The 25,352-nt window shown below is 49.2% G+C and overlaps 1 protein-coding gene and 1 long non-coding RNA gene across 3 annotated transcripts; one reads left to right on the plus strand and one right to left on the minus strand.

Moving 5' to 3' along the window:
* The first annotated feature begins 1,769 nt into the window (after nt 1-1,769).
* On the plus strand, nt 1,770-25,352 carry LOC120665498. The gene is made up of 2 exons (XM_039945078.1): nt 1,770-1,845; nt 22,860-25,352. Exons 1-2 carry the CDS (start codon nt 1,784-1,786, stop codon nt 25,132-25,134), a joined length of 2,337 nt encoding a protein of 778 aa, XP_039801012.1. The 5' UTR covers nt 1,770-1,783; the 3' UTR covers nt 25,135-25,352.
* LOC120665500 lies at nt 18,174-19,209 on the minus strand. 2 transcript variants are annotated; one of them, XR_005671182.1, is made up of 5 exons: nt 19,074-19,209; nt 18,930-18,972; nt 18,801-18,864; nt 18,480-18,546; nt 18,174-18,320 (listed from the first exon to the last, which is right to left on the minus strand). It is a non-coding gene; the product is annotated as an uncharacterized LOC120665500 (long non-coding RNA). The 2 variants fall into 2 exon arrangements; XR_005671181.1 differs by having other exon boundaries at nt 18,480-18,552.

A 25,352-nucleotide genomic window follows, 5' to 3' on the forward strand; every position in this document is an offset into this window, starting at 1 on the left:
GTGGAAGGAGTGAGAAATCCAAGGAACAATTGATATCATCGGTAGAATAGGACACTCGCCACCCTGTCTCTGGAACAACCTAGATTAATCAAGCTAAACCGAACTATCCACCGTTGACCAGTTGGGCTTAACCAAACTAATAACATCAGTAGTTCTTAGAACACACCTCCAGCATGCCCTACTACACACAAGATAAAGTCGGTTGGTGTCCGTTTAGATACACTAGTATAATGCACATGCTAATGCTATGATGATATTCCGTAATACAAATCAAATAACTAAAAAACAATATATAACAGTGCGTATTAGGTGCAAGCGCACCAGATATTGAAATGGTGCAAATACACCATTTTGACCGATACAGATGTCCTCAAGATTTGGAACTTTGTTGACAAAAAATTCACACAAAGAAGAGACAAAATTTGAGGATGTCTGTAGGTGTGCAAAGTTACCCACCTCTCTGATCTAAACTATACCTTGAAAAAAAAGACCACAAAATGCATCAAACCTATACGACAATGTGGTTCTTTGAGCAGCCATGTGATTTTTAAATCACAATCAAAACCTACATGACTACCAAATTCAGCCATTCTGCACAGGCACATCCCAGTCTCGAACTTTAAAAAAAAAACCTGTGGCTTGTACATGCGAATTGAGAGGACAGTTCCAGGATAAGTTTTTGCCTGCAAGTGCATTACAACATCTGATCGATTGCTCAGAATCAGACTGAACCAAATCATGCTCAAGTTATCTGTTCAATATATAGCTTACCTTCACAATGATCATGAGATAGTTCTCATAGACTTTCTGTAAGAGCTATCCTCGATCAATTTACTCCAGTTCCATCAGGGTCAAGCTCCTCCATCTGCATGATCAGGGATGCGAAGACCGGTGTCACACCTTTTTTTAACTTCGTTCGCCAGCTTGTTTTCTAATCATTCTATCTATCTACTTTTATTTCTGATCTTACTTTCCCTAGCTGTAGTTTCTACCCTCTCCCCCAATTTCTCCCTTTTTGCCTCAGTTTTTTTTCAGTTATCCTGATGTCAGATTGATCAAGGTCCTGACAAGACCGTACCAGTATATACTCTTATTTCATATTCAGGGCATTAAAAATGTGGATGCAAATAATTCTACATCAATCCATTTTGGCCCCCTGCAGGCGTTAGGCATAAATTAAAATTCTTTCCTAGTATTCACAGCATGGCATCTACATACTGTGGGTCCTAGATCTAGCTTAGTTGTCTGCTGTGTTCTTTGCCTTTGCTGCCACTGCTCACCATGGAATACATATACATGTAAGTAACCTGCGATGCGCGTTGCCTCTGCGAATCTACATATGCATCAAGCAATGCATATCATATCCAACAGACATCTCTGATGCTTGATTTTGCCCGTAACTTTGCAAGAGCAGTAAGCCGTTCAATTTGCGTGTGCTAATCCAGATGTTGGGGAAACGGATGGCCGTGCCTCTCAAAATTTTAAAACTTTTTATTAAGTTGTTGCTCATGCAACGACAGGCAAGAGAAGCAAACAAACCAGAAGTGAGATCTGTAGTGCTACTTGCATTGCGTCTCTGGCGCTGTACTCTATGAAAACAGGACTTGCTCTCTGTCCAATCAAGCAAGAGCTTTATTACATGCCTTCGTGAACTCTTTCTCTCTATCGAAGCAAAAGCATCGATCCACTACTTGACATGCACTCCGTCACGAGCATATTTAAATAGGAGTTGCCCTACGCAGCACCGCCATATGTGTTGTGCTTGCGTATCCCCCTAACTGAAATGAGGCCAATAAAGATGAAAGGAGGGGGAGCTGGGAGGGGCATTTTGATGGAAAAACTAAGGTAACAAGTTGATAGTTTTGCTTCCGTCTTGTTTAGGCATAGTATATACTATGGTATATAGTACGAGCCTGCTGAGTTGCCGTATTACCTTTTTAGTACATAGGAGTAGTCATTTTCTGTTATAAATAATTGACATGTGCTTGATCATTTTCTTCTATATATCTATTATTTATCTATTATATTAATAGAAGAGTGTTAAAAAAACCACCATGTTTGTCAAGAGAGTCTAGAAATTAATCTATAAAAGAGAAGGATTTACACTGTTGAATTTTATGCAGATCCGATGGTCCAAACGAGTAAAAAATAAAAAAAAATTATTAGTAGCTGATTTGTATACGAATTAGGAAGGAATAGCTAAGTAAAAAGTATGCGCCAAATTGAATTTAAAGAGTATGCCCTCAAAAAGAAGAGTATATGCCAAGTTGAACTAAGAGTATACGATCCAAACTAACTTAAAGAGTCCATATTAAATACAATCAATAATTAAGAGTGCTCACCAAATATCATTAGTAACTAGCTAAATTTATAATTAAAAAAATAAGGCTCGACGACAAAGAATCCATAACAGATAAGATTAGAATAGTTAAATTAAAATTAAAAAGAGGAGAAAAATTAGCACTTAAAACATAGCACATATTGAATATTATTAGTAAATAGCTAAATTTGAAATAAAAATAAATGAACTCAGCTAAAAAAGTGGTTTTACCATTGAAGCTAAAGCTAAAGTCATGTTAGAAGGATCTGAAACCGTACCAAATAGCTCATCGTTGCGTAATTCAGAGAGCATGCCAACAACTATGAAAAATCATAGGAATGATCATGGAGAAGCAAAATTTAATACTAGAATCTTACATGGAACAACTATTATCAAAATAAAGGAGAGAAAAAAGTTAAAACGTTTCAGATTTTGAGAGGGTGACGACAACCATAGAGAGTGGTGAGAGCATAAAGCAAAAGATTGTAATTGAATTTGTAGATCCATAGCACAACTTGTGATCGGCAGCAATCGTATGTATGTATCCATTTGGAGCTTTTGCAATGGAAGATTGGAGAATGAAACAAAGAAAGAGGATTATCTACATCTACTGGTATATACAATGATCACTCATCTAGATCTTCTAAAAATTCAAGGATATTTTCCGTGCGCAATTTTGTCAAAAATTTTAAAAATATTTCTACCAAAAATATTTCAATGTAATATAAGCATGATGCATGAAAAATATAAAATATATGTTTATATGTAAGATATTCCATTTTCTGCTGAATTCATGTTTCAAAAATTATTTCCCAAAATATAACTGATGTAAAAAACATGGATGACCCTTGTTTTGAGGTATTTAGAAAAAGAATTACAATGACACTATCTGGAAAAATATAAAAATTGGCAACGACTAGCTACCCGTGCTATTTGCGCAGGTCACCTTGCTAGTTTATTTATCTCAATACAATAGTATTAAAAAAAGCCAGCATGTTCGCTGAGAGGGTCTAAAAATTACCAAGTAATTGAAAAAAAGAAACAATATACAACATTGAATTTTATGAACATCTAACGGTCTAAACTAATCTAAAGAGTCCATGTCGAGTACAACTAATAAATATATAAATTCAAAATTATAAGGAAAAGAAATTATCTTCCTTTTCTTCTTTTACTTCACACAAAAAAACAATATTGAAGAATATATAATATATTCTAATAAATGGGCAATAGGTAGGAGAGGTGCCTGAAGATATGGTGTGGATGTAATAGAAATATATTTAATTTAACTTTACATGGACTCTACAATTCTAGTATGTGGCAACGTACTGTATGGAAAGGAAATATAGATAGATCATTTCTTTTTTTTTTTTGAGCATTAGATAGATCATTTCTTAACAACTAAAGAAGACAACTCGTGTGGAGCAATTAAATACGTTTTTAAGTATTCTTTACGTATTGCATCTGACCACGATGTCCTCACCTTTGGCCACGGCTTGCTGCTGTGGCCCGTGCGAATTTGTGGTACTGAGGTATAGATTGGAGTAGATGAGAGCGCAGACTGTCTCCGCGCCATGCGACCTCCATCCAATTCCGTCGGGCTGTGCCGCGGCGCCGCCGCCGCGAGGCGCGAGCAGCAGAGACGTGGTCCGCTCAGCCCCACGGCATTCGCATCGCGCCGCCCCAGTCCAGGATGAGCTTAGAGGCTCCGAGCCCCGTTCGTCTACCCCAGCATGCAGCATGAGTTCCGGCGCCGTCACAGTTAACAATAGCAAGCAGTAGTTTAGGTGTCGAGAAGTCCGAAAGATCTCGTGAGCTGGTCATTCATCGGAAATTCACCTATCATTGCTCCGTGCTCCACATTACTCATTGTTGGCCTGGTTCTTGATGGCGGGTCCATCGTTGTCTCCAGGGCTGCGCTCTCCTCTGCAGCTCTCTCCTATATCCCGCCCCCCTCGAAGGCTCGAAGCCTTGCACTAAGATGGTTATACCTGGTGGATTCCGGCACTCGAGCTCGAGCTCTTCCACATTGGCGAGCGCGCTGAAGTGGAATGGCAGGTCACGTAGATTTAGCAGCGATGAGAGACAAGAGACTAGATGAAAGGGTTTGTTTCGGTGAGCAGCATTCGCTCAATGTGAAAACAGGCAAATGAACCTTCAGGTTCTGGATATCGAGAGAAATGGTTCTTGCTGAATCGATAGGGATCAAAAGTCCTCCAGCAAAATGGCCAAGTTGCGGTATAGAAATGAAACAGTCATAGATGATCAGGCTAGATAGTGTTGCGGCAATATATAGAAGAATACCGATCCTCAATGTGGATTGGTGCATTCTTTTTCCTGATTTTATAGTAGACAACGAATAGTAATCTCACATGTTCGTTTCAAAAAAATAGTAACCTCACATGCAAAGTTTAGTAATGTTTCATCATATAGTTCTAGTAAAAAGTATCATTAAATAGGCACCAGTGAGTTTTATGATCATTCAATGTTCCAGAAAAATTCAAAGATTCAAAGTCGAATCCAATTAACAAATACATAAATTTGGAATTATAGTTGAATAAAAAGTCCATGTTTAATATGATTAATAAATATCTAAATTTTAAATAAAAACTTATTAGTTCATTTATATGCAATCCGAGATGCAAAATAGCTAAATAAAGGGTCATCTCGGACAAATACAATTAATAAATGATTAAGATTTGGAATTAGAATAGTGGAAGTTGTTTTCTGAATTTCCTTTTAGATTGGGAAGCTAATTACTTGCGTAAAGAGCCGATGTATAATAGCATTCGCTAATAGACAAATTTTGAACTAGAACTTAGAATTACCATGATAATAAAAAATTATTTACACTATTAATCTTTATAATAATCTAATGGCCTATCTAAGAATACATGATAAGTACAATTGATATACATGCTGAATAGCTAAATTCAGAATTAAAAGAATTGGATGATTGGTAGTACCCTATATTATATTGGAACCAAAATGGCAAAATAATGGTCTATAGGACTGTCTTGCTTGCCAGTTAGGCGACTTCCTTTCCAATTGAATCTGTATCCTCTGTTTCGAAGAAAGCTAACCCACACCTGTATAGCCCATGTCAAAGTCAATTAATCAATAACTGAATTCGACAAAAGAAATGAAAAGTGCATTATAGTTTCCATCAATATTTGGAAGCATGTCAATTAAATGAAGAGATCATTTTGAATATGTTAATAGATAAATTTTAACATAATAATGTTATACTCATACCTTTATATTTAGTAGATAAATTTTAAAACAAAATAATTAATCACCATGTTTGTCTTGAAGGACAAGAAACTCCAATATTAAATAATGGAAGAGGTGAAAAATAATAATTATAGACAAAACCAGTGTCATGAACAACAAAACAAAATTATTTGAACAATTAATTTTCAAGTAAAAAGAAGATGAGATGTTAACAGAAAAAAGCTAGCTACCTGCATATGTGAGTATCTATCTCATGTCCTCTTTTATCTATTAAATATTCTAATACATACTCTCAAATCATATTTATCATTATCTAGTCGCAATAGATTTCATTTTGCATATGTGTGCTTGATATATATATATATATATATATATATATATATATATATATATATATATATATATATATATATATATATATAAAATTGAACCATTTGTTTGTGGATTGTATTCTTACCTCTTCCATCATACATGAATACATGGTGACACATACCGTGGGTAATATTTTTATATAAATAGTAACATTTATTAATAATAATAGAAATAGAAATTTAGAATTTTATATTGGTGCACTTTAATATGTTGTTATAATTATATAATTTAGTTTCAGATTTAGGGATTGATTTAAATTTTAATAATGATGTAATTAGATAATTTATTTGCAAATTTAGGAGGTTATTTGCATTATTTCTAGTGGGTAATTTACTCAAAGATTAGATGGCTATTGTTGTTTTGAGAGAAAAATCACACAAGATTTCCTCTGCGTGGAAAATAAAGAAGATGCGGGCGTGCCAGTGTATATAGAAAATACACAAAAGAAACAAGAGACGGGAACACAAGTTTTATTCATATTTTTATAAAATACAAATACAGGTTCCCATACATATGTGCGCGCTCCATAGCCTGCCGTTGGGCAAATCTAACTTGGGCGAAAGTGGTCTTCTAGTTCCCGGGGCCTCGGAAAGCTCCCGGTTAATTACCTCCGCAAGACTAGCTTGCCGGAGTACCTCCGATTAAACTGCTGAGGTCGTCGTCTTCGGTCTTCGCTTCACGTTCTCCATGCATGATGATGGTGGTGGTGTAGAGGTGGGCGTCGGCGTCGGCGTCATCCATGGCCTCGTCGGTCCATGAGCCGGTGTAGCGCAGCTGGAGCATCAGCAGCACCCGCCCGTGTCGTTCGGCCTCGTCGGTCTTGAACGGCATGGTAGTCCTTGTAGAGGTGGGTAGTCGATGTATGGTGGCGAGCTGGACCAAGCCGATGTCACAGCAGCTTGTCGTCGTCGAAGTGGTTCCGCGGGAAAAGTCCCGTCCGCAGAAGGCTTCAATCTTGTAGTTGTAGGGCATCTGTATGTGGATGCACCTTGTTCCTTTGGTGGCGTACGTACTTGTGCATGCGACTGTGACTAGCTAGCTTGCTAGTCGTGCAATGCGTGTGCACTTGCATCTATCTTGCAATGCATGCACGGACATGCGTGCGAGCGCGTGCTCGGGTGCCGAGTTGCAGGTCAGCTCTCCGGCTCCACGCAGCTCTTCGGGGTGGTCGGCCCGGCGGCGTCCTGCGACGGCGGCGGCGGCGGGTCGGTGCCGGACTTGAACTTGAAGCGCCGGCCTCGTCGTCGGGCTGCACTTCGGTGTCTTCGCAGTGATGGCGGCGTCGGGTCGGTGCCGGGTGCCGGGCTTGAACGTGAAGCACCGGCCTTGTCGCCGAGCTGCACTTCGGCGTCTCCACAGCGGTGTGGTCGTCGTCGGTCGATGCTGGGCTTGGATGTGCAGTGCCAGCTACGATGGTGCCGTCGCCCCGCCGGTGGCCGAGCTGAAAGGGTCGTCGATGGTGAGAGGGTGCCGCCGCTCTACTGGTGGCCGAGGCAGGGTGCCGCCGCTCTGCTGGCGGCCGAGCCGAGGTGGTCGTCGACGATGAAGGGTGCCGCCGCTCTGCTGGTGGCCGAGCAAAAGTAGTAGTCGACGAGGAGGTGTGCCGTTGCTTCGCCGGGGATTCCTCGACTCCAGTGTGGTCGCCGTCTTCTAGCTTCAGTGGCTCGGGCGACAATGGCCGAGCGCACCTCCCTGCTTCTCCGCGCGTGAGTCTGGCCGTGGTGGTAGTTGGAGGCGCCATCAGCTTGGGCATGGCTATAGACGTGGCTCGGACAGTTGCGTCGTGGCAGCCGATCGTCGAGAGACGAAGTAACTCCGCGGCAAAAGTCCTGTTTGCAGAGACATCAATTAGTTGCAAAGACACCTGCACGTCCATGCACTTGCTATTTGTTTGCTCTTCATTGTGGCGCACGTGCTCCCCGTGCATGCCCCTGTAGTTTATTGGCTTCTCATCAACAGCACATGCACACCTATTGCAATGCACGCGTGGGCTCACATGTGTGCAGATCGGCTCTTCGGCTCCCCGGAGCTCGGCATCTAGTGGCCGCCCGCCGTTGGCATCGCTTGCCGCCCTGACGTCCCTTCTTACCCCGGCTTGAACGTGCAGCCCCAGCCTCGCCGCCGGCTGCACCTGGCGCGCCTCTGAAGACGGACGGAGGCGCCATGGCCTAGCCTTCTCCTCGTCACTCGACTTGTTCCTCGGCCTCTGCTCGGCGCTGGTGCAGTTGCCCACTCTGGCTCCTTGCCGACGGTGGACGGTGGGCCTGAAGATGACGGGGGAACGAGCGTCGCCGCCGGCTTGGTGCAGATGACGAGGAAGACGAAGATGATGGCGGGGTCATCGCCGTCGTGGTACAGCCTGCAGGCTTGACGAGGAAGACGAAGGCGCAGGCGAGGTCGTTGTCGGCTCCTCTGGCATCTACCCTCTTGACTCTCGGCTCGTCAGCCCGGCGCCGATCGACGGCAAGTCATGGACGGCAGCCTCGTAGTCCATCTATCACCCATCTCTCCACGCATGCAATCTGCGAAAAGAAATGAGAGGAAATAGAAGATCAACCTGCACATCTTAAGATCGAGGCGGCCATGGCTGCCTTCTTGTTTCCTTGGCAATGTCCGTCCGGCTCCGGCGTAGTCGCTGGCTTCAGGCTTGCAGCGGTGACCGCGAACGGCGAGCTCGGTGACGGAGGTGAAAGGGCGCCGGCACGATAGGCAAGTGCTCCTTCTCGTCAAGGCGAGCAGGAGGCTCACGGCGTCGGCATCTCCGATGAGATCGTCGGGGGCGCCTCGCTTGACGACGATGGAGGCGAAGCTGCCGCCGGCATGCTGCAGGCTCGGATGACGTCGACGAGCAGATGAAGGTGCAAGCGCCTGGCCGGCGCTCCTTGCGTGTCGGCCTTGATCTGATGATGGGCGACGAACTTGATGATGGCAGGCGACCCTTCACTCCGGCGTGAGCGCGCCCTCCTCCGCTCGTCAAGGCGAGCAGGAGGTGCATGGCGTCGTCATCTCAAACGGCGATCGCCTGGGGGGCGCGCCTCGCCCCTGGCTCCTTCGCCTGGCTGCTCCCGATGGAGCCTCCAAGACCTCCTTGTGATGTACGGCACAAGCCTTTATATAGGCAGGGGCTAGGGTCACACGCTTGATAGGTTCTCCACCCGGCGCCGCCTCCAGTTGGTTGAGAGAAATCCGTGGGCCTTATCTGCTCGACGTGCAAAGCGGAGTGATACACAGTTGCAGTTTTAAACAAGCAAGATAAGTATCCGGCCATCCCGACTCGCTGCATGGTGGGCCTGATGATCAAGAAAACCTCTGACACACGTGCATGAGAAGCTAAGGATGATGTGGGCACGTTCATTCCAAACCCAGGCCTGTGCGCACGTAGTCTTCTCTCATCTTGTTGTGGGCCGATGCATTGGGTCGCCATCACGGCAAAAGGGTCCGGGAGGTCCCGATGCTTCTGGAACTTTCTAGGCCGCGCCGGCTGTGGCGCGGGCTGGCCATCCGGCCGTTCCTCCGCTTGTATGATACCAGATTTGAGTATGTGTATTCTGAACCATGCTCGTACGTGAAGCTAGCCCATGCAAGCTTCTTGCGTTTTTATACAAGCATATGACTCATATAAATCTCTGCAGCTCATGTAATCATATTTAAATGACTTGTATGAAAATATTGTACAAAATCTCATCAAACAAATGCCCCCCACCAAGTTGAGGTTGGATACGAAGTTGATCCGAGGTCAACTTGGTGAAGAAACAAAGTGATGCATATTAACTGGCGCATCAAGCTGCAGCCGGATGCGGTAATTAAATCTTGTGGTCTTTACGACCAGCTTTCCAATTAAAAGCTTTCCGAAGGCTTCATATAAGAGCAATCTAGCTAGCTAGTAGGGTAGAATTGGGCCATTGCACTAGCTCCACAAGAATAAGGTCGTTTAATTTTGTATGGAGTTTTTTCTTAAAAAAAGAAAATTCTGTTAGGGAGTAAAATTCGTGAGAACTTTATTAGTGGCAACGGGGCATTGTCTGCACCCTCTGATTATATTAGCACTTCATGGGCAAATTGTGGTTGCTCCTCTTTGAACAAGCTCCATCGCTCGTTCATTTACACACATATTTAATTTCCAAGATGCTAGCACGTGACATCGTGACATCCTTTCTTTTCTTTTTCTTTTTGCTTGGGCACATTTTGCCATCAAGATGCGTGCGACAGGCTACGCTGTGGCCGTGGTAGTAGTCTGTCATCGCACCCACTGAGCTTTGCTGCCAGCAGTCGCCGTGGTCTCCGCAAAGGTGCTGGCACACACCGTGGTAGCCCGGCTGCCTTCCCCTTCATGCTTGCGCCACTGAAGTCGTGGCTGCGAGCGCTGGGTTCATCACGCTGCCGCTGCGGGTATAGAGGTATCGCTGCGAGTATAGAGGTAGCTGAGTCGCCGTTGGCCCATGAAGTTTCTGGCGCCGCATGCATCGGGGCGGCCTGACTGTGATCAATAGCCTTCACTTGCATGCTCTCTCAGTTTCTTGACGGTCCTAGGCTCCCAGCACCCTTGGCGCGCACTCTCGATCAGCGCCGCCATGCTGATACAAGCGATGGTTTGACCTCTCATGGAGGTCCACGCCTGCCTCGGTCATTGCCATATTGCCTCGAATCTCCTATAAATATTAGCACATAGGAGAGAGACAGGAAGACCGAGAGAGATGATAGAAATAAAATAAACTAAAGATGCACATTGGGAGGATACTTAGCGAATGTTCTTGCTAGCTTTCCCAAGTATGCTCAGGGGCTCGTGTTGGGGCCGTGTAGCTGCTACGGCATTGGCCAACAAAACACCTTGCCTCCAACTTGCGATGAAGAAACCATACCGCTTGGTGGAGATGTCTTTATCAATCCAGTCGCAACCACCTTGCTGTTGTGGTGCCAGCCGACCGAATTGAAGGGTTTCACAGCTTGGCGCCATCCCGCACTGGTGCGCCGCACTGCTCCCATCAAAGCAAAGCGAAAAGAACCTGCAATGCTTAAGAGAATAGCATACACGTTGCTTGTGCACACTGGTTAGCCATGGAGAAAAGAAAGCATCCAATGCAAGCTGGATCGAAAGGGACACATTTTTGTTGGATTTTGGAAAAAAATGTTGGCTCTCCCGCCGAGTGTTAGCTATAAGAGCAGCTTAGGATCGGACTGCCAAAGGACTGAGTCATCTGCTGCCGTATGATCATAGCGATGATGGGATCAACCTTGCCACCTGAGTATATGTGACTGTGGACATCATGCTTCCACGACTCTGCTGGAGGTGATGGGAACTATGGCTTGAGTCTCCTTCACATTGAGTAATACCACAACCCGCTCATGCCCCTTGGCACAGAGACATAGGTATGGCTGCATTGATATTGGAGGCTACAGGATAAAGGCTGAGGGAATTTGCCATTACTTTTGCCGAGGATGGTGAACAGCAACCTTCCGCCTTCCACCGAGATCGGACATGCCTGATGCTTGAGTCGGGCCGTCTTCTTTGGAGGCTTCTCAACGTTTGGACTTGAGGATCACTTTTTTTATATATTTTGTGTTTGGTCATCTTCTTTGGAGACCTTTGAATTTGAGCTTGAATCTTGAAGCTTGTCACAATCTCAAGGAATTTGGAGGGCTGCCATTCACCTATGTGTATCTAAGTGAATCCTCGCAGGCATTATTTTATTTTGGTCCCTTGTTGACACCTTCCAGGGATGGCAAGTGGCTGCACACTGAATGAAACTTGTGTTGCACCAGGTAGCCCTTTTCTTGCTCTTCTCCTATAGTCTTCCCTGGAGAGTGTTGCCCCCAGACCGAGAAGCGCGAGGAGCATGGTCGCCTCGCTGCTCAGGAGTAACCCAAGTCGCCTCCCCACCAGCTCCAGTAGAGCATGCTTGGCATGAGTCGTGCACAGTGTGTGGAGGGGCGTCGGCCGTAAGCTCCACCTTGAATACATCCAGATAAAGTCCTGAGGCAGTTCCAATCCTGCGCTGCAGCTAAACATTGCATAGAGAGAGCCATTTGTTTTTTTTTTGTAGGACACGTGAGGTCCATTTTTGAAAGCGAGAAGGTGACCAAGTAGTGCAATAGTGAATGCACACTGATCATCTAAGAGGCAAAATGATTTATGCAAAAAAAAAAAAACTCGCAAAACTTGGATGCACGTAGGAGTAGTAGTCGGAATACCGTCGACAATGTGGATGGCTGAGGAGACGTACTGCTGCCCCCAGTGTTAGAAGTTACGCCAAAACATCATCGGCGCCACATATGGATGAGAATGCAAGATGTTGCCCCCCAGTGATGCTACCGTAGAAGGCGATGCCAGAACGTCATTGGCGGTGTAGATGACCGAGGAGGCATGATGTTGCCCCTAGTGTCGATGCAGAAGGTCACGCCAGAATGTCATTGGCGGTGAAAATGGCCGAGGAGGCACACTGTTGCCCCTAGTGTTGTCGATGTAGAAGTTCACGCCAGAATGTCGTTGGCAGTATAGACGACCAAGGAGGCGAGGTGCTTCTCCTTATGGTGTCGATGAAGGTGCCGAGAAAATGTCGGCGGTGTAGACGACCGTGGAGATGAGGTGCTTCTCCCTGCGGCGTCGACGTCGATGAGAGTGCCAGGAAGCCGCCGGCGGTGGCGACAGGTGAAGAGGTGAGGTGCCGCTCCTCGTGGCGTCAATAATGTTGACGCAAACGCCGGGAAGCCGTCGGCGGTGGAGACGGGCGAGGAGGTGAGGCGCCGCTCCTCGTGGCGTCGATGTTGATGAAAACGCCGAGAAGCCATCGACAGTGGAGACGGGCGAGGATGTGAGGTGTCACTCCTTTGTTGTCGATGTAGAGAACCATGCCGGAACACCGTCGGCGGTGGAGACAAGGAGGCAATTCGCTGTTGCCTCCAGTGTTGTCGATGAAGAAGACCACGCCGGAACGCCATCGGCGGTGGAGATGAACGAGGGGGTTCACTGCTGCCCCCAATACTATTTATGAAGAAGACCATGCCGAAACGCCATCGGCGGTGAAGATGAACGAGGGGGTTTCACTACTGCCCCACTACTGTTTGTGAAGAAGACCACACTGGAACGTTGTCGGCAGTGGAGATGAATGAGGCGCATTGTCTCCCCTATGATGCTGATGTAGCAGGACACGCCAGAATGACGTTGGCGGTGTAGATGACTGGAGAGACAAATGTTGCCCGGAATGCCATCGGTGGTATAGATGCTTTAGGGGTGTATTGTTGCCCCAGGTGTTGTTGATGAAGAGGATGCCGGATGCTGTCGGCAGTGTAGCCAGGAAGGTGTCGCTGCTCCAGGTGTTGTTGACGAAGAGGCCGCCGGATGCTGTAGGCGGTGTAGCCAAAGAGGTGGCAGTGGCGCATGTACAAATGCATGCGTGCCTGGGCGCCTCTGCGTGTTGCACCCTCATGGTTAGCTTGGTAGATGCTCCTTGCACCGGATGGACGGCAAGGGTGGGCGGCCGGCGGTGGCGACAGCCATGGATGTGTTGACTTGATGAAGGTGTGGATGATGCAGTGCAGCACCACGACGAGAGAGGAGGCCTCACCACTGGGCTCTCCTTGCATGTGCTTGGATGGTCTCGCTGATATGACGAGCTTCGGCGCGGCAATATCATGTTGCCTTCTGTCAGTTTTTCGTCCCCATGCTGTCTCCGAGGCCTCCTGCGGCTGGCTCAGAGCCGAACGCGATGTTGTTGTGGTGCTCTACTTCACATGAACACGGATGATCTCTAGCGCCGTTGTTGGCTCCGACCGCCGCTACATCAGCTCTGCATCCCCAGCAACATGCAAAACACATAGATATGGAGGAGAAAAGGGCATGTTTTTAAAAGAAAGGCTATGACGCCCCTCGTTCTTGAGGTGCTCTTCTAGCTTCTTTCGCTCCGCTCGAGCGCATGGTCGTAGTCTTGGCGCTGTGTCTCCACTCCAGCAGCCTTGCCATACTCCGCTTGGCCAGGAATAATCTTGGACACACAAGTGCCACTAACTCCAAGTAAAATGGAGGGGATGTGGCATCCTTATTGCTTGTTCTCAATTGGTGTGCTCACGAGCTTCAATCTGGCTATGTTATACATCACTGTGGACTGCGCGCCGGCTGCGGCATCATGGATATGTGCTTCATGGCATTGATGGCGCCCAACGGTCCTGGCGCAAGCTTCCTGGCGATGATGACATCCAGACGTCACGTGGCCTTCATGGAGGTGATGACGTCCAGTTGTCGCGCGGCCAGCCATCACAGGTGCGGCCTTCATGTTGGTGATGGCGTCCAGCAGTCACGGGCGCAACCTTCATTTTGGTGATGGCGTCTGGCCGTCGCGAACATGGGCTTCATGGCGGTGATGGCGTCCGGCCACCGTGGTCGCGGCCTTCATGGCGGTGATGGCATCGCAGACACGGGCTTCATATCGGTGATGCCATGCATGGTGTCCGACGGGATGTTGGCACGTTCGAAGGTGTCGCTGCCATGGATGGCGCTGTTGGCAGAGAAGAGTTTGTAGTTATTGATGGGGCCTCCAAGCCGGCCACTAGAGTATGGTGCACTGACGTGCCACCTCAATTTGCCCTCTGTGCTGGTACGTGTGATGATGAACAACACGGGAAGCCACGCTATTGGGCCTTGGCGCCGATTCTGAGTGTCCCCAGACACCCTGCGAGCAGCGCGTGCTGAGAAGGACATTCGCTGGCAGAGATCGATGACGAGCAGGTGGATGTTGATGACGAGCACAAAAGTGCCGTTGGCCGGCTCCTTTGCCCGTGCGCTTGATGGAGAGGAGCCCCGGCTGAGAAGGGTCACTGGCATTTTGGGCATAGATGGGTGAAGAAGTTCCGCGGGAAGATCCCGTCCGTAGAGAGCTTCATCCTCTTATAGCGGTAAGACATCTGTACATAGAGGCACTTGATCCTTGCACTCGTGCATGGCACTGTAGTTAGCTAGCTTCTCATCAACAGCACACGTGCACTTGCAATGCACGCGTGGGCTCGCATGTGAGCGCATGCTTAGGCACCGCCGGGTTGCAGATTGGCTCTTCGGCTTCGTGTAGCTCGGCCCCGCCGCTAGCATCGCTTGCTGCCTTCACATGGCTTCTCACCCCGGCATCTTCACGGTGTCGGCGACGTCGGGTCGGGTCGGTGCCGGACTTGAGTGTGAAGTGCTGGCCTCGCCTTCGGGCTGCACCTTGGCGTCTTCGCGGCGGCAACGGCGTCGGGCTTGAACATGAAGCACCTGCCTCGTCGCCGAGCTGCACTCCGGCTTCTTTGCGGCGGCAGCTTCGTCGGTTCGGTGCCGACTTGTTTCTGGTGGTGACGGTGGACGACGAGTTTGAGGGTGATGAAGACGAAGATCGCTGCCGACGTGACGGAGACTTGACGATGAGGGCGAGGCTGCCGCCGGCGTGGTGAAGACTTGCACGACGCGGATGAGCCCGGCTCTCCTCCTGCCCAGATGGAGGCGTTGAGCACGCGCGATGTCATGCCCCTCGACCTTGGCCCTGGGGAGCAGAAGTGTTGGCTTTCTGCGCCGATGTCGTCGATGGAGTCCTGATATGGCCGGACTCGCTTCCTTGGTGGGAGCTTGGTTTTGGGCGCCCCGGTGGCTCGGACGACGATGGATGCACGTCAATCTCGTGGCTCCTCGGTGCACCAGGAGCGCCTCTCCTCCGCTCATCAAGGCGAGCAGGAGGTACACGGCGTCGGCATTGACCGGCTGGGGCGCGCGCCTCGCCTACTGGCTCCATTGCCCGACTGCTCCCTGATGTACAAAAAAGGAAGCTCACCAAAACAATATAATAACGAATCTCACCCCAGAAGTGTGCGGCCATGTTGCCGGCGATCCGATCCCTCGACTCCGGCACAGTCTGGTCGTGATGACGAACGGCCAGCTTGATGGCGGCCGGCGATCCGATCCCTCGATTCAGGTGTGGCCGCCGACTTCTGCCTTCTAGTTGCGACGATGGACATGCACGCCCACCTCCCTAGCTTCTCCGCATGCCTGAGTTGTGACCACCCGAAGCCTCCCTCCTCCGCTCATCAAGGCGAGCAGGAGGTGCACGGCGCCGGCATGGTGATCGGCTGGGGCACGACTCACCCCTGGCTCTGTGGCCGCCCGCTGCTCCCCGATGGAAAAGGCCGACCGACTGGTTCAGTGCATCATGTGGTTGTTGTGTCGCACCATCATGAGCGCCACCCTGGATAGTAGGCAGCAGCTTGTTCCGCTAGTGTCGACTGGAGCCACTGGCATGTGGCTTCCTGTAGCAGAATGTTCGCCTGAGCAGGCTTGCTTCCAAGCTATGGCTGGCGATTGTGTGCTCCATGCACCACCCATCAGGCTGTTATAGATGGACGTGCGGCCCACGGTAGATGTAGGGCCATGTGGAGTTCCAGCCACGTCGGCGGAGTACGAATGATGTCGACGAAAGCTTGGATTGATGTACACGAGACTTTCGTGACTTGGTGATGAAGTGGGTGTAGTCTTGAAGGAGATGGAAAGCTCCTCCTGGTGCAGCAACGGTGCATGCGTCTGTGCCATTGGGCCGGAGCGTGGACGTCCGTCTCCATGCCACCACCATTCTCCATGGCCGTCCTTCAGCTCGCTGGCGTTCGATCAGCATCAAGCTTGGCGAAGTCATCGTCCCATGGGGTCCACACCTAGCCGGCACCGCCAGGAAACCTCGGGCAGCCTCGGTGGAGGCTTGATGCGTGTGCCTAGGTGCATCCTCATGTTGGCTTGATGGAGCTGCCCCACAGCGACTAACTAGGGGCTCGGTGCTGTGAGTCCCGGCCAGGGACTGTCAATAGCACCAGTCAAGTTGTTGGTGTAGATGGGTGCCAAGCAACGATGTTGCCACTCGAGACATCAAGGACGTCCAAAACCTCCAGCTTGTTGCGTCGGCGAAGAAGTGTGGAGACATTTTTTTTTTTTCACAGTTGCCTCATGATGGCAAGCACAATTGCCCCAACGTGAAGATGATCCTTGGCCTTGCCGGAGCTTGACTGCTTCCTCCCACCTTGGCCTCCGCATGAAAACTCCAAAAAAAAACAAAAACGAAGTGGCCCTAAAAGGGACCACTATTATTGGGCTATGATGAGAGGAGCCTCAAAGTAGTAGAGGCTTCCAAAATAGCACCAGCTGAGGTTGGCACTTCTTGAACATGTGTTCAGTAGATGCGCCGAGAGTTGCAATTCCCACGCTCCTTTTGATCGCCTTGGGGCGCAGTTGCTGCACGGCCTGGATGTCTTCCTTCCACTTGGACACCACAAACTCTTTCACTAGAGCTCATGCCTCCTGTATCAGGTCTTCATGTTCCACCTTCACCTTGGCAGAAGCTCGTTTCTGAGCATTCCTAGACTGGAGCATCTGGAAGTTCACTGGATCCCGAGCTCGGTGCATGTATGTTTTGGCACGATGCTCGAAGACCGCCACAGGAGGGACTCGCCCGAAGTGGATCAGGGGTGGCTCCTCGATGTCGATGTCGATGGATGGCTCCTCCAGCTTGGTCGGAGATCATCGTCAAAGGAAGCTGCTCGACTTGGACTACGGGAAGCGCTTCAATCTCGGAGACGATGGTTCCTCCAACTTGCACAGGATCGCCACGGGTGGGAGGTCTTCCGAAAGGGGATGCTGCCGCTCAGCTCGCCATAGCACGAGGCTGACTTCAGCTGCGTCTGGACCTCCTGCTTGCCACACTGAAGAAGTGTGGAGGTGTTCATCGTCACAGTTGCAACGGGGCAGGCACGGTTGCCCCTAGCATGGAGAGGAGCCTTGACTTTGTCACTACAAAATGACACCCCCTTTTGCAACGCATATATGTGTTGCTAAAACACCATATAAGCGTTGGCAAGGTCTATACCAACGCATGTATTATGTGTTGCAATATCTGGTGTTGCAAGAGTCTATTGCTACACATATATGTGTTGGTAAGTGGTGATAATAAGCGTTGCAAACTAGCAACGGATATTTTAAAGCCACTCCAACACATATGTATGCGTTGCAAGCAGAATTCCGGTCAGTAAATGATGTGTAAATTTCAGTTTTTTGTTGGACTTATTATTCTTTATGGATATATAAACAATAAAAAAGCAAATTGCAATTCATTAAAGCTATGAACCAATTTCATTCAAAATTTAATACATTATATGGTGCATACATCAATACGACGCAATTGTTCATACACTACAGCCAGCTGGAACCATGATGACACGTTTTCCCAATACAATAAAAATGAAATGACCGATATACTGGCATACTGCTGTCAACTACTGTTTAACTTTTCAAGATCTGACGCACTTCTTTGAGTACCCATTTGCACGCTGCAGCTTTATCCTTTGAATCATGGCGTGATGTGTTGACAAAATCATCTTTAAAAATTGATTTGCTTATTATCTGTGAGCAAAAATAAAAGGTAATAAGAACAACATAGCACTGCATATATGTTTGTAGATTGCAGATATAAGAAAGCCGTTTCTACATTACATTTGAATTGTAAATAATATTTCCACTCTAATTGTCTGATTCAAACATAAATGAAGGAGGTTCTCGCACCTTTCTCTGGATTTCAAAATACATGACGCATCTTCTTAAAGCTGCCAATCTCATCTGCCAAAAACACCTGAAACTGAATATCCATCAAACCTTAAGCATCTCTCAGCCTCTTACATATTTTCATAAATTCCGAAATAAATATGATATGGAAAATATTAGTGCAAAATAAAATTCCTATATCTCCGAGAAAAAATTGAACATGGTAGGCGTGATTAAAATTTGAACATATTGGTAAAACATTTTTACGAACAGGTTTTCTGTGAGCAGATTATTGAAATGATAAATAACTGAATCAGAAGGGGATCGGAGGCAGGATGTGACCTTGTAGATAAGGGGAATAGCGTCTGGTTATTGACGAAAACGACATAGAAATTGTTGCTACAACCTGAGGAAGCAAAAAACATATTAACTTATCCCTTGGTAAATTGAGCGGACGAGAGAGGTAAATACCTCAGGGATGCTCGTGCTTGAGGAGAGATGCAGCCATGCAAGTCTGAGTCACGTATACACACATTAGAGAGAATCGCAGATCGAGGGTAACAGAACCATTGACCAAATATTGATGCGCACATACAGGAGAACATCGATACTAACCTCTATTAGATCCTTCCACCACCGCTTGCCAAATCTTCAATGCCGAGGGACGGGACGAAGATGCCGTCGAAGACAGGAGGCCAGGAGGGTCTCGGTTGATCCTCGAGTGCGGCGGCTGCCGCGGTGGAGCGGTGATTATGAATCCCCAATCTCCTGCGCGGGCAGTTATTGGCCGCTGGGTGTGGACTCGTGGGCCAAGTGGGTGAAGTTATGTTTCAGTCAAACGAGATGGTGGCCTGGTGGGCGCGGGGGGATGCGGGTCAGGCTGCAATGGATCCGGTTTGCGTTGCCAGGCATGTGTTGGGACAGGGGGGTTCGTGTAGTAGTGTGTCAGCATTGTAGACACGCTCCCCGCTTTATCCAAAGCACAAGCGTCCACCCTGTTCCCTGCACGAAGAACACAAAAGGAAACCCAACAGGGAGGGAATAATAACCACCCAGTGAACCTTTGGGCTATCGTAAGGAGCCTCAAACCACGTGAGGCATCCAAAATAGCACCAACATAAGACTGAGCAAGACGACGACCACAAATATTTGCGCAGCAAAGATGGGAGGAGAACCAGGTCCCACTGGGCGTGCCATTTTGTTTTAAGAGAAAAATCACACAAGATTTCCTCTGCGTGGAAAATAAAGAAGATGCGGGCGTGCCAGTGTATATAGAAAATACACAAAAGAAACAAGAGACGGGAACACAAGTTTTATTCATATTTTTATAAAATACAAATACAGGTTCCCATACATATGTGCGCGCTCCATAGCCTGCCGTTGGGCAAATCTAACTTGGGCGAAAGTGGTCTTCTAGTTCCCGGGGCCTCGGAAAGCTCCCGGTTAATTACCTCCGCAAGACTAGCTTGCCGGAGTACCTCCGATTAAACTGCTGGGGTCGTCGTCTTCGGTCTTCGCTTCATGTTCTCCATGCATGATGATGGTGGTGGTGTAGAGGTGGGCGTCGGCGTCGGCGTCATCCATGGCCTCGTCGGTCCATGAGCCGGTGTAGCGCAGCTGGAGCATCAGCAGCACCCGCCCGTGTCGTTCGGCCTCGTCGGTCTTGAACGGCATGGTAGTCCTTGTAGAGGTGGGTAGTCGATGTATGGTGGCGAGCTGGACCAAGCCGATGTCACAGCAGCTTGTCGTCGTCGAAGTGGTTCCGCGGGAAAAGTCCCGTCCGCAGAAGGCTTCAATCTTGTAGTTGTAGGGCATCTGTATGTGGATGCACCTTGTTCCTTTGGTGGCGTACGTACTTGTGCATGCGACTGTGACTAGCTAGCTTGCTAGTCGTGCAATGCGTGTGCACTTGCATCTATCTTGCAATGCATGCACGGACATGCGTGCGAGCGCGTGCTCGGGTGCCGAGTTGCAGGTCAGCTCTCCGGCTCCACGCAGCTCTTCGGGGTGGTCGGCCCGGCGGCGTCCTGCGACGGCGGCGGCGGCGGGTCGGTGCCGGACTTGAACTTGAAGCGCCGGCCTCGTCGTCGGGCTGCACTTCGGTGTCTTCGCAGTGATGGCGGCGTCGGGTCGGTGCCGGGTGCCGGGCTTGAACGTGAAGCACCGGCCTTGTCGCCGAGCTGCACTTCGGCGTCTCCACAGCGGTGTGGTCGTCGTCGGTCGATGCTGGGCTTGGATGTGCAGTGCCAGCTACGATGGTGCCGTCGCCCCGCCGGTGGCCGAGCTGAAAGGGTCGTCGATGGTGAGAGGGTGCCGCCGCTCTACTGGTGGCCGAGGCAGGGTGCCGCCGCTCTGCTGGCGGCCGAGCCGAGGTGGTCGTCGACGATGAAGGGTGCCGCCGCTCTGCTGGTGGCCGAGCAAAAGTAGTAGTCGACGAGGAGGTGTGCCGTTGCTTCGCCGGGGATTCCTCGACTCCAGTGTGGTCGCCGTCTTCTAGCTTCAGTGGCTCGGGCGACAATGGCCGAGCGCACCTCCCTGCTTCTCCGCGCGTGAGTCTGGCCGTGGTGGTAGTTGGAGGCGCCATCAGCTTGGGCATGGCTATAGACGTGGCTCGGACAGTTGCGTCGTGGCAGCCGATCGTCGAGAGACGAAGTAACTCCGCGGCAAAAGTCCTGTTTGCAGAGACATCAATTAGTTGCAAAGACACCTGCACGTCCATGCACTTGCTATTTGTTTGCTCTTCATTGTGGCGCACGTGCTCCCCGTGCATGCCCCTGTAGTTTATTGGCTTCTCATCAACAGCACATGCACACCTATTGCAATGCACGCGTGGGCTCACATGTGTGCAGATCGGCTCTTCGGCTCCCCGGAGCTCGGCATCTAGTGGCCGCCCGCCGTTGGCATCGCTTGCCGCCCTGACGTCCCTTCTTACCCCGGCTTGAACGTGCAGCCCCAGCCTCGCCGCCGGCTGCACCTGGCGCGCCTCTGAAGACGGACGGAGGCGCCATGGCCTAGCCTTCTCCTCGTCACTCGACTTGTTCCTCGGCCTCTGCTCGGCGCTGGTGCAGTTGCCGACTCTGGCTCCTTGCCGACGGTGGACGGTGGGCCTGAAGATGACGGGGGAACGAGCGTCGCCGCCGGCTTGGTGCAGATGACGAGGAAGACGAAGATGATGGCGGGGTCATCGCCGTCGTGGTACAGCCTGCAGGCTTGACGAGGAAGACGAAGGCGCAGGCGAGGTCGTTGTCGGCTCCTCTGGCATCTACCCTCTTGACTCTCGGCTCGTCAGCCCGGCGCCGATCGACGGCAAGTCATGGACGGCAGCCTCGTAGTCCATCTATCACCCATCTCTCCACGCATGCAATCTGCGAAAAGAAATGAGAGGAAATAGAAGATCAACCTGCACATCTTAAGATCGAGGCGGCCATGGCTGCCTTCTTGTTTCCTTGGCAATGTCCGTCCGGCTCCGGCGTAGTCGCTGGCTTCAGGCTTGCAGCGGTGACCGCGAACGGCGAGCTCGGTGACGGAGGTGAAAGGGCGCCGGCACGATAGGCAAGTGCTCCTTCTCGTCAAGGCGAGCAGGAGGCTCACGGCGTCGGCATCTCCGATGAGATCGTCGGGGGCGCCTCGCTTGACGACGATGGAGGCGAAGCTGCCGCCGGCGTGCTGCAGGCTCGGATGACGTCGACGAGCAGATGAAGGTGCAAGCGCCTGGCCGGCGCTCCTTGCGCTTCAATAATTATTATGATTGGAGTTGTCGGATTGATGGTCGGATATTTCTTATTTTTATGAGAATTTCTCTATTTTCTTAGATTATCCACCTAGGAAGCTTAAAAAAACCTCCAATTAGTAATGATAATATATCTTTTTACAATCAGGTCAGTTATCCCTTAATGTTTTCAGCTCATAAATATAAACTTTTAGTCCTCCTGTTTTTAAGTCTAACTCTGAAAAATTTATGGTCCCTATATTATACCACCGTGGCCACCATAGACAAATGTTTTCATGGATGAAGCGGAACTCGAGCGTATGCATGACTGTACAATCTTATAATTGTTTAACAAACGTCATTACACTGTGCCCATTCCATAATAATACGTATTTCTTCTAACTAAAAGTATATGTTGCATTAAAAATTTTATGTCTCACCAGTCCACTATAAAAGAAAGGTGGGTGAGGTCCTGCTGCCACCTTTTCAGCTTGGAAGTTGGTGAGGGACTTCCAATTGACATTTGTTAACTCATAATGAAAATTTATTTGTTACACTTAGTATGATGTACCATGATAAGTTCATACTAGCTAGAAATCACCCGCCTCAACAATAATGCAAGGTGGCATCTGAAACTGGACACCTGTGTAGATCTTACACATGCATGTGCTTACATGGTAATCTCATCTCAGCTTGGCACCTGCTGTCGAGGAGCTCTGGAACGAGTGGGAGATCCACTGCCTGATACTCATAAGCCTCTTCCTGCAAGTCGTCCTCTTCCTCGCAGCGGGCGTGCGGAGGCGCAGCACATCCCACGTCCTGCGCACCGTCCTGTGGCTGGCCTACATGACCGCCGATGTCGTGGCCATCTTCGTGCTTGGCCACCTCGCGGTCCACGCGAGCGCGCCGCGGCACCAGCTCATGTACTTCTGGGCACCGTTCGTGCTCGTCCACATGGGCGGGCAGGACACCATCACCGCTTTCTCGAAGCAGGACAACGAGCTGTGGACGCGCCACCTGCTGAGCGTGGTCACCCAGGTAGCTGTCGCCGGGTATGTTGTGGGCAAGGCATCTTGGCCGGACCGCCGGCTCAGGGCTGCCATGGTGATCATGTTCCTCTCCGGGTTCTTCAAGTATGCCGAGCGCACCTGGTGCCTTTACTTGGCGAGCCCCGCCAGATTGAGGTCGAGCACCCTGCATAGGCTGTCGATGTGCCTTGGGACCCTAGAGATGGTGCATGGCAAAGGCTTGGTTATTGGCGGCGTCTGCTATCCGGTGACGGATGATGCCAGGGGAGACATGAGCCAAATACTAGATGTGATGCTGACAGGTAACATAGGAGCTGCCCGCAAGGTGTACCGGGGTACGAACAGGCCCAACACTCCCGTCGACATCTCGTCAGTGGATGTCCCCCTCAATGAGGTTGACTGCATCTTAGCTGCAGACCATCTACCAGACCTCCTCCACCAGAAGTTCATGTCCAACCCAAACCGCTGCAGGGCCTACGAGTACGTGGGAGCACGTCTGGTATACTGCTACCAATACCTCTACACCAAACACCCACTTAGAGAATTACTTTGCAACAATTATAGGAGAGTCACCAGTATATTCAGATGGCCTGCTCGTACACGTCGATACATCTATTGGACTCTAAAGAGTTGCCAGGGCATCCTCCTCCTGTTATACCCACTGTTCCATTATGTTTCAACCCCGGTAGCCCTGGTGCTCTTCATGGCCGCCGAAAAGGGGGACCGGCTCCATACCAGCAAAACTGACATCATCGTGACCTACATATTGCTCCTAGGAGCGATAGTACTCGATGTGTCCTCCGCCACCATCTTCATCTTTTCCTACGTGATGAGATTCCATAATCTTCCAACCAGGATGCTGCTTGTAGCCAACTACATTTCATCAACATTATTGACCCGAAAGCAGTGGTGCGAAGAGCTAGGGCAATACGGCATGATCAAGAGGCATGTCGCACAAGATACTCTTCGTCGTCCTCCTGCACGCATGGCATCCATACGGCGATGGATCGGTAGTCGCTTCTTGGGTGCCCGCTTTCTTGATATAACACGCATACCCATCACTAAGGATCACAAGGAGTTCATTCTTGACAGTCCGTTATGCTTCGGAATAGCAAAACAATGGAACTGTACCAGCTCCCGTGGCCAGCTAGCCCTTCAAAAGTGCCACCAAGATCATCCAGATTGTGCACTATCCAGGAGCACCAGGAGCAGTGTCGATTTTCCGACAAGCGTGCTCATCTGGCATGTTGCAACAGAGATGTGCTACCACTTGGAAGACAACTGCAGCACTAGTTCTGACGTGCGGAAGAAAAAGGAGATGAGCAGAGAACTATCAAATTATGTCATGTACCTTATCTTCAATTGCCGCGTCATGCTCACAAGCAACTCCCAGCTTATACATGACAGGTTCCATTTTAAGATTAGAGTCATATTATTCCGTGCTCGAATGAGCCGTAAACAGGTTACTCCTTTTGGTGAGGAGGAAGCTGTCAAGGTGATTTTTGAAGCAAATAAGCAAGAGGAAATCCAAGACTCTGAGGTCCAAACACCAAAGGATGAAGAAGAACCATCTGCTGGCAAAGATAGTCCTCCTGAATACCCGAAGCAGAAACTACCACAGAGCATTGAGGAAGCAAGTCCTGCTGATGAAGACCCAGAACAAAAACTCCCACAGAGCGTTGAGGAAGCACTTTATACTCCCGTGCTGCCTCATGCACGTGAGGTGGCCCAGGAGCTCATCAACATCAATGATGGAACTGTCCGCTGGGACATCATCGCTGGGGTTTGGTCAGAGATGCTTTACTACACTGCGGTTCGTTGCGGAGGTGATTTTCACTATAAGCATCTAAGCACCGGTGGGGAGTTCGTCACACATATTCTCGTTCTCATGCTATTCCTGGGCCCTTTCCAACCAACCCCTGGTTCGTTGGCTCCATAAGAGCTAGGCCCCACCGTTGCCTAGCCTTGACAGGCGCATCCTCTAATTATATATGTATCTGCTGAAAACACCAAGAACAGTTGTGTGCACTGTAATAAGTTCCAAATTCCATCTGCTCTAGCTTATGATGGATTAGATGTGAAATAATTGTATGTTTGTTGTGATTGAAGTTTGTACATGTTATGCAAATTAAGATTGGTATTACCATTTTCCATAAA

Source organism: Panicum virgatum, chromosome 3N, assembly GCF_016808335.1.
Source record: "Panicum virgatum strain AP13 chromosome 3N, P.virgatum_v5, whole genome shotgun sequence".
In the NCBI taxonomy this organism is placed as follows: domain Eukaryota; kingdom Viridiplantae; phylum Streptophyta; class Magnoliopsida; order Poales; family Poaceae; genus Panicum; species Panicum virgatum.

What these genes read in the sequence shown, in the direction of transcription:
- LOC120665498 (XM_039945078.1), top strand. Translation starts at nt 1,784, where the DNA reads ATGAGGCCAATAAAGATGAAAGGAGGGGGAGCTGGGAGGGGCATTTTG. An exon ending in ATTTTGATGGAAAAACTAAG is followed by an intron (nt 1,846 to 22,859) that starts GTAACAAGTTGA and finishes ATCTCATCTCAG; the next exon opens with CTTGGCACCTGCTGTCGAGG.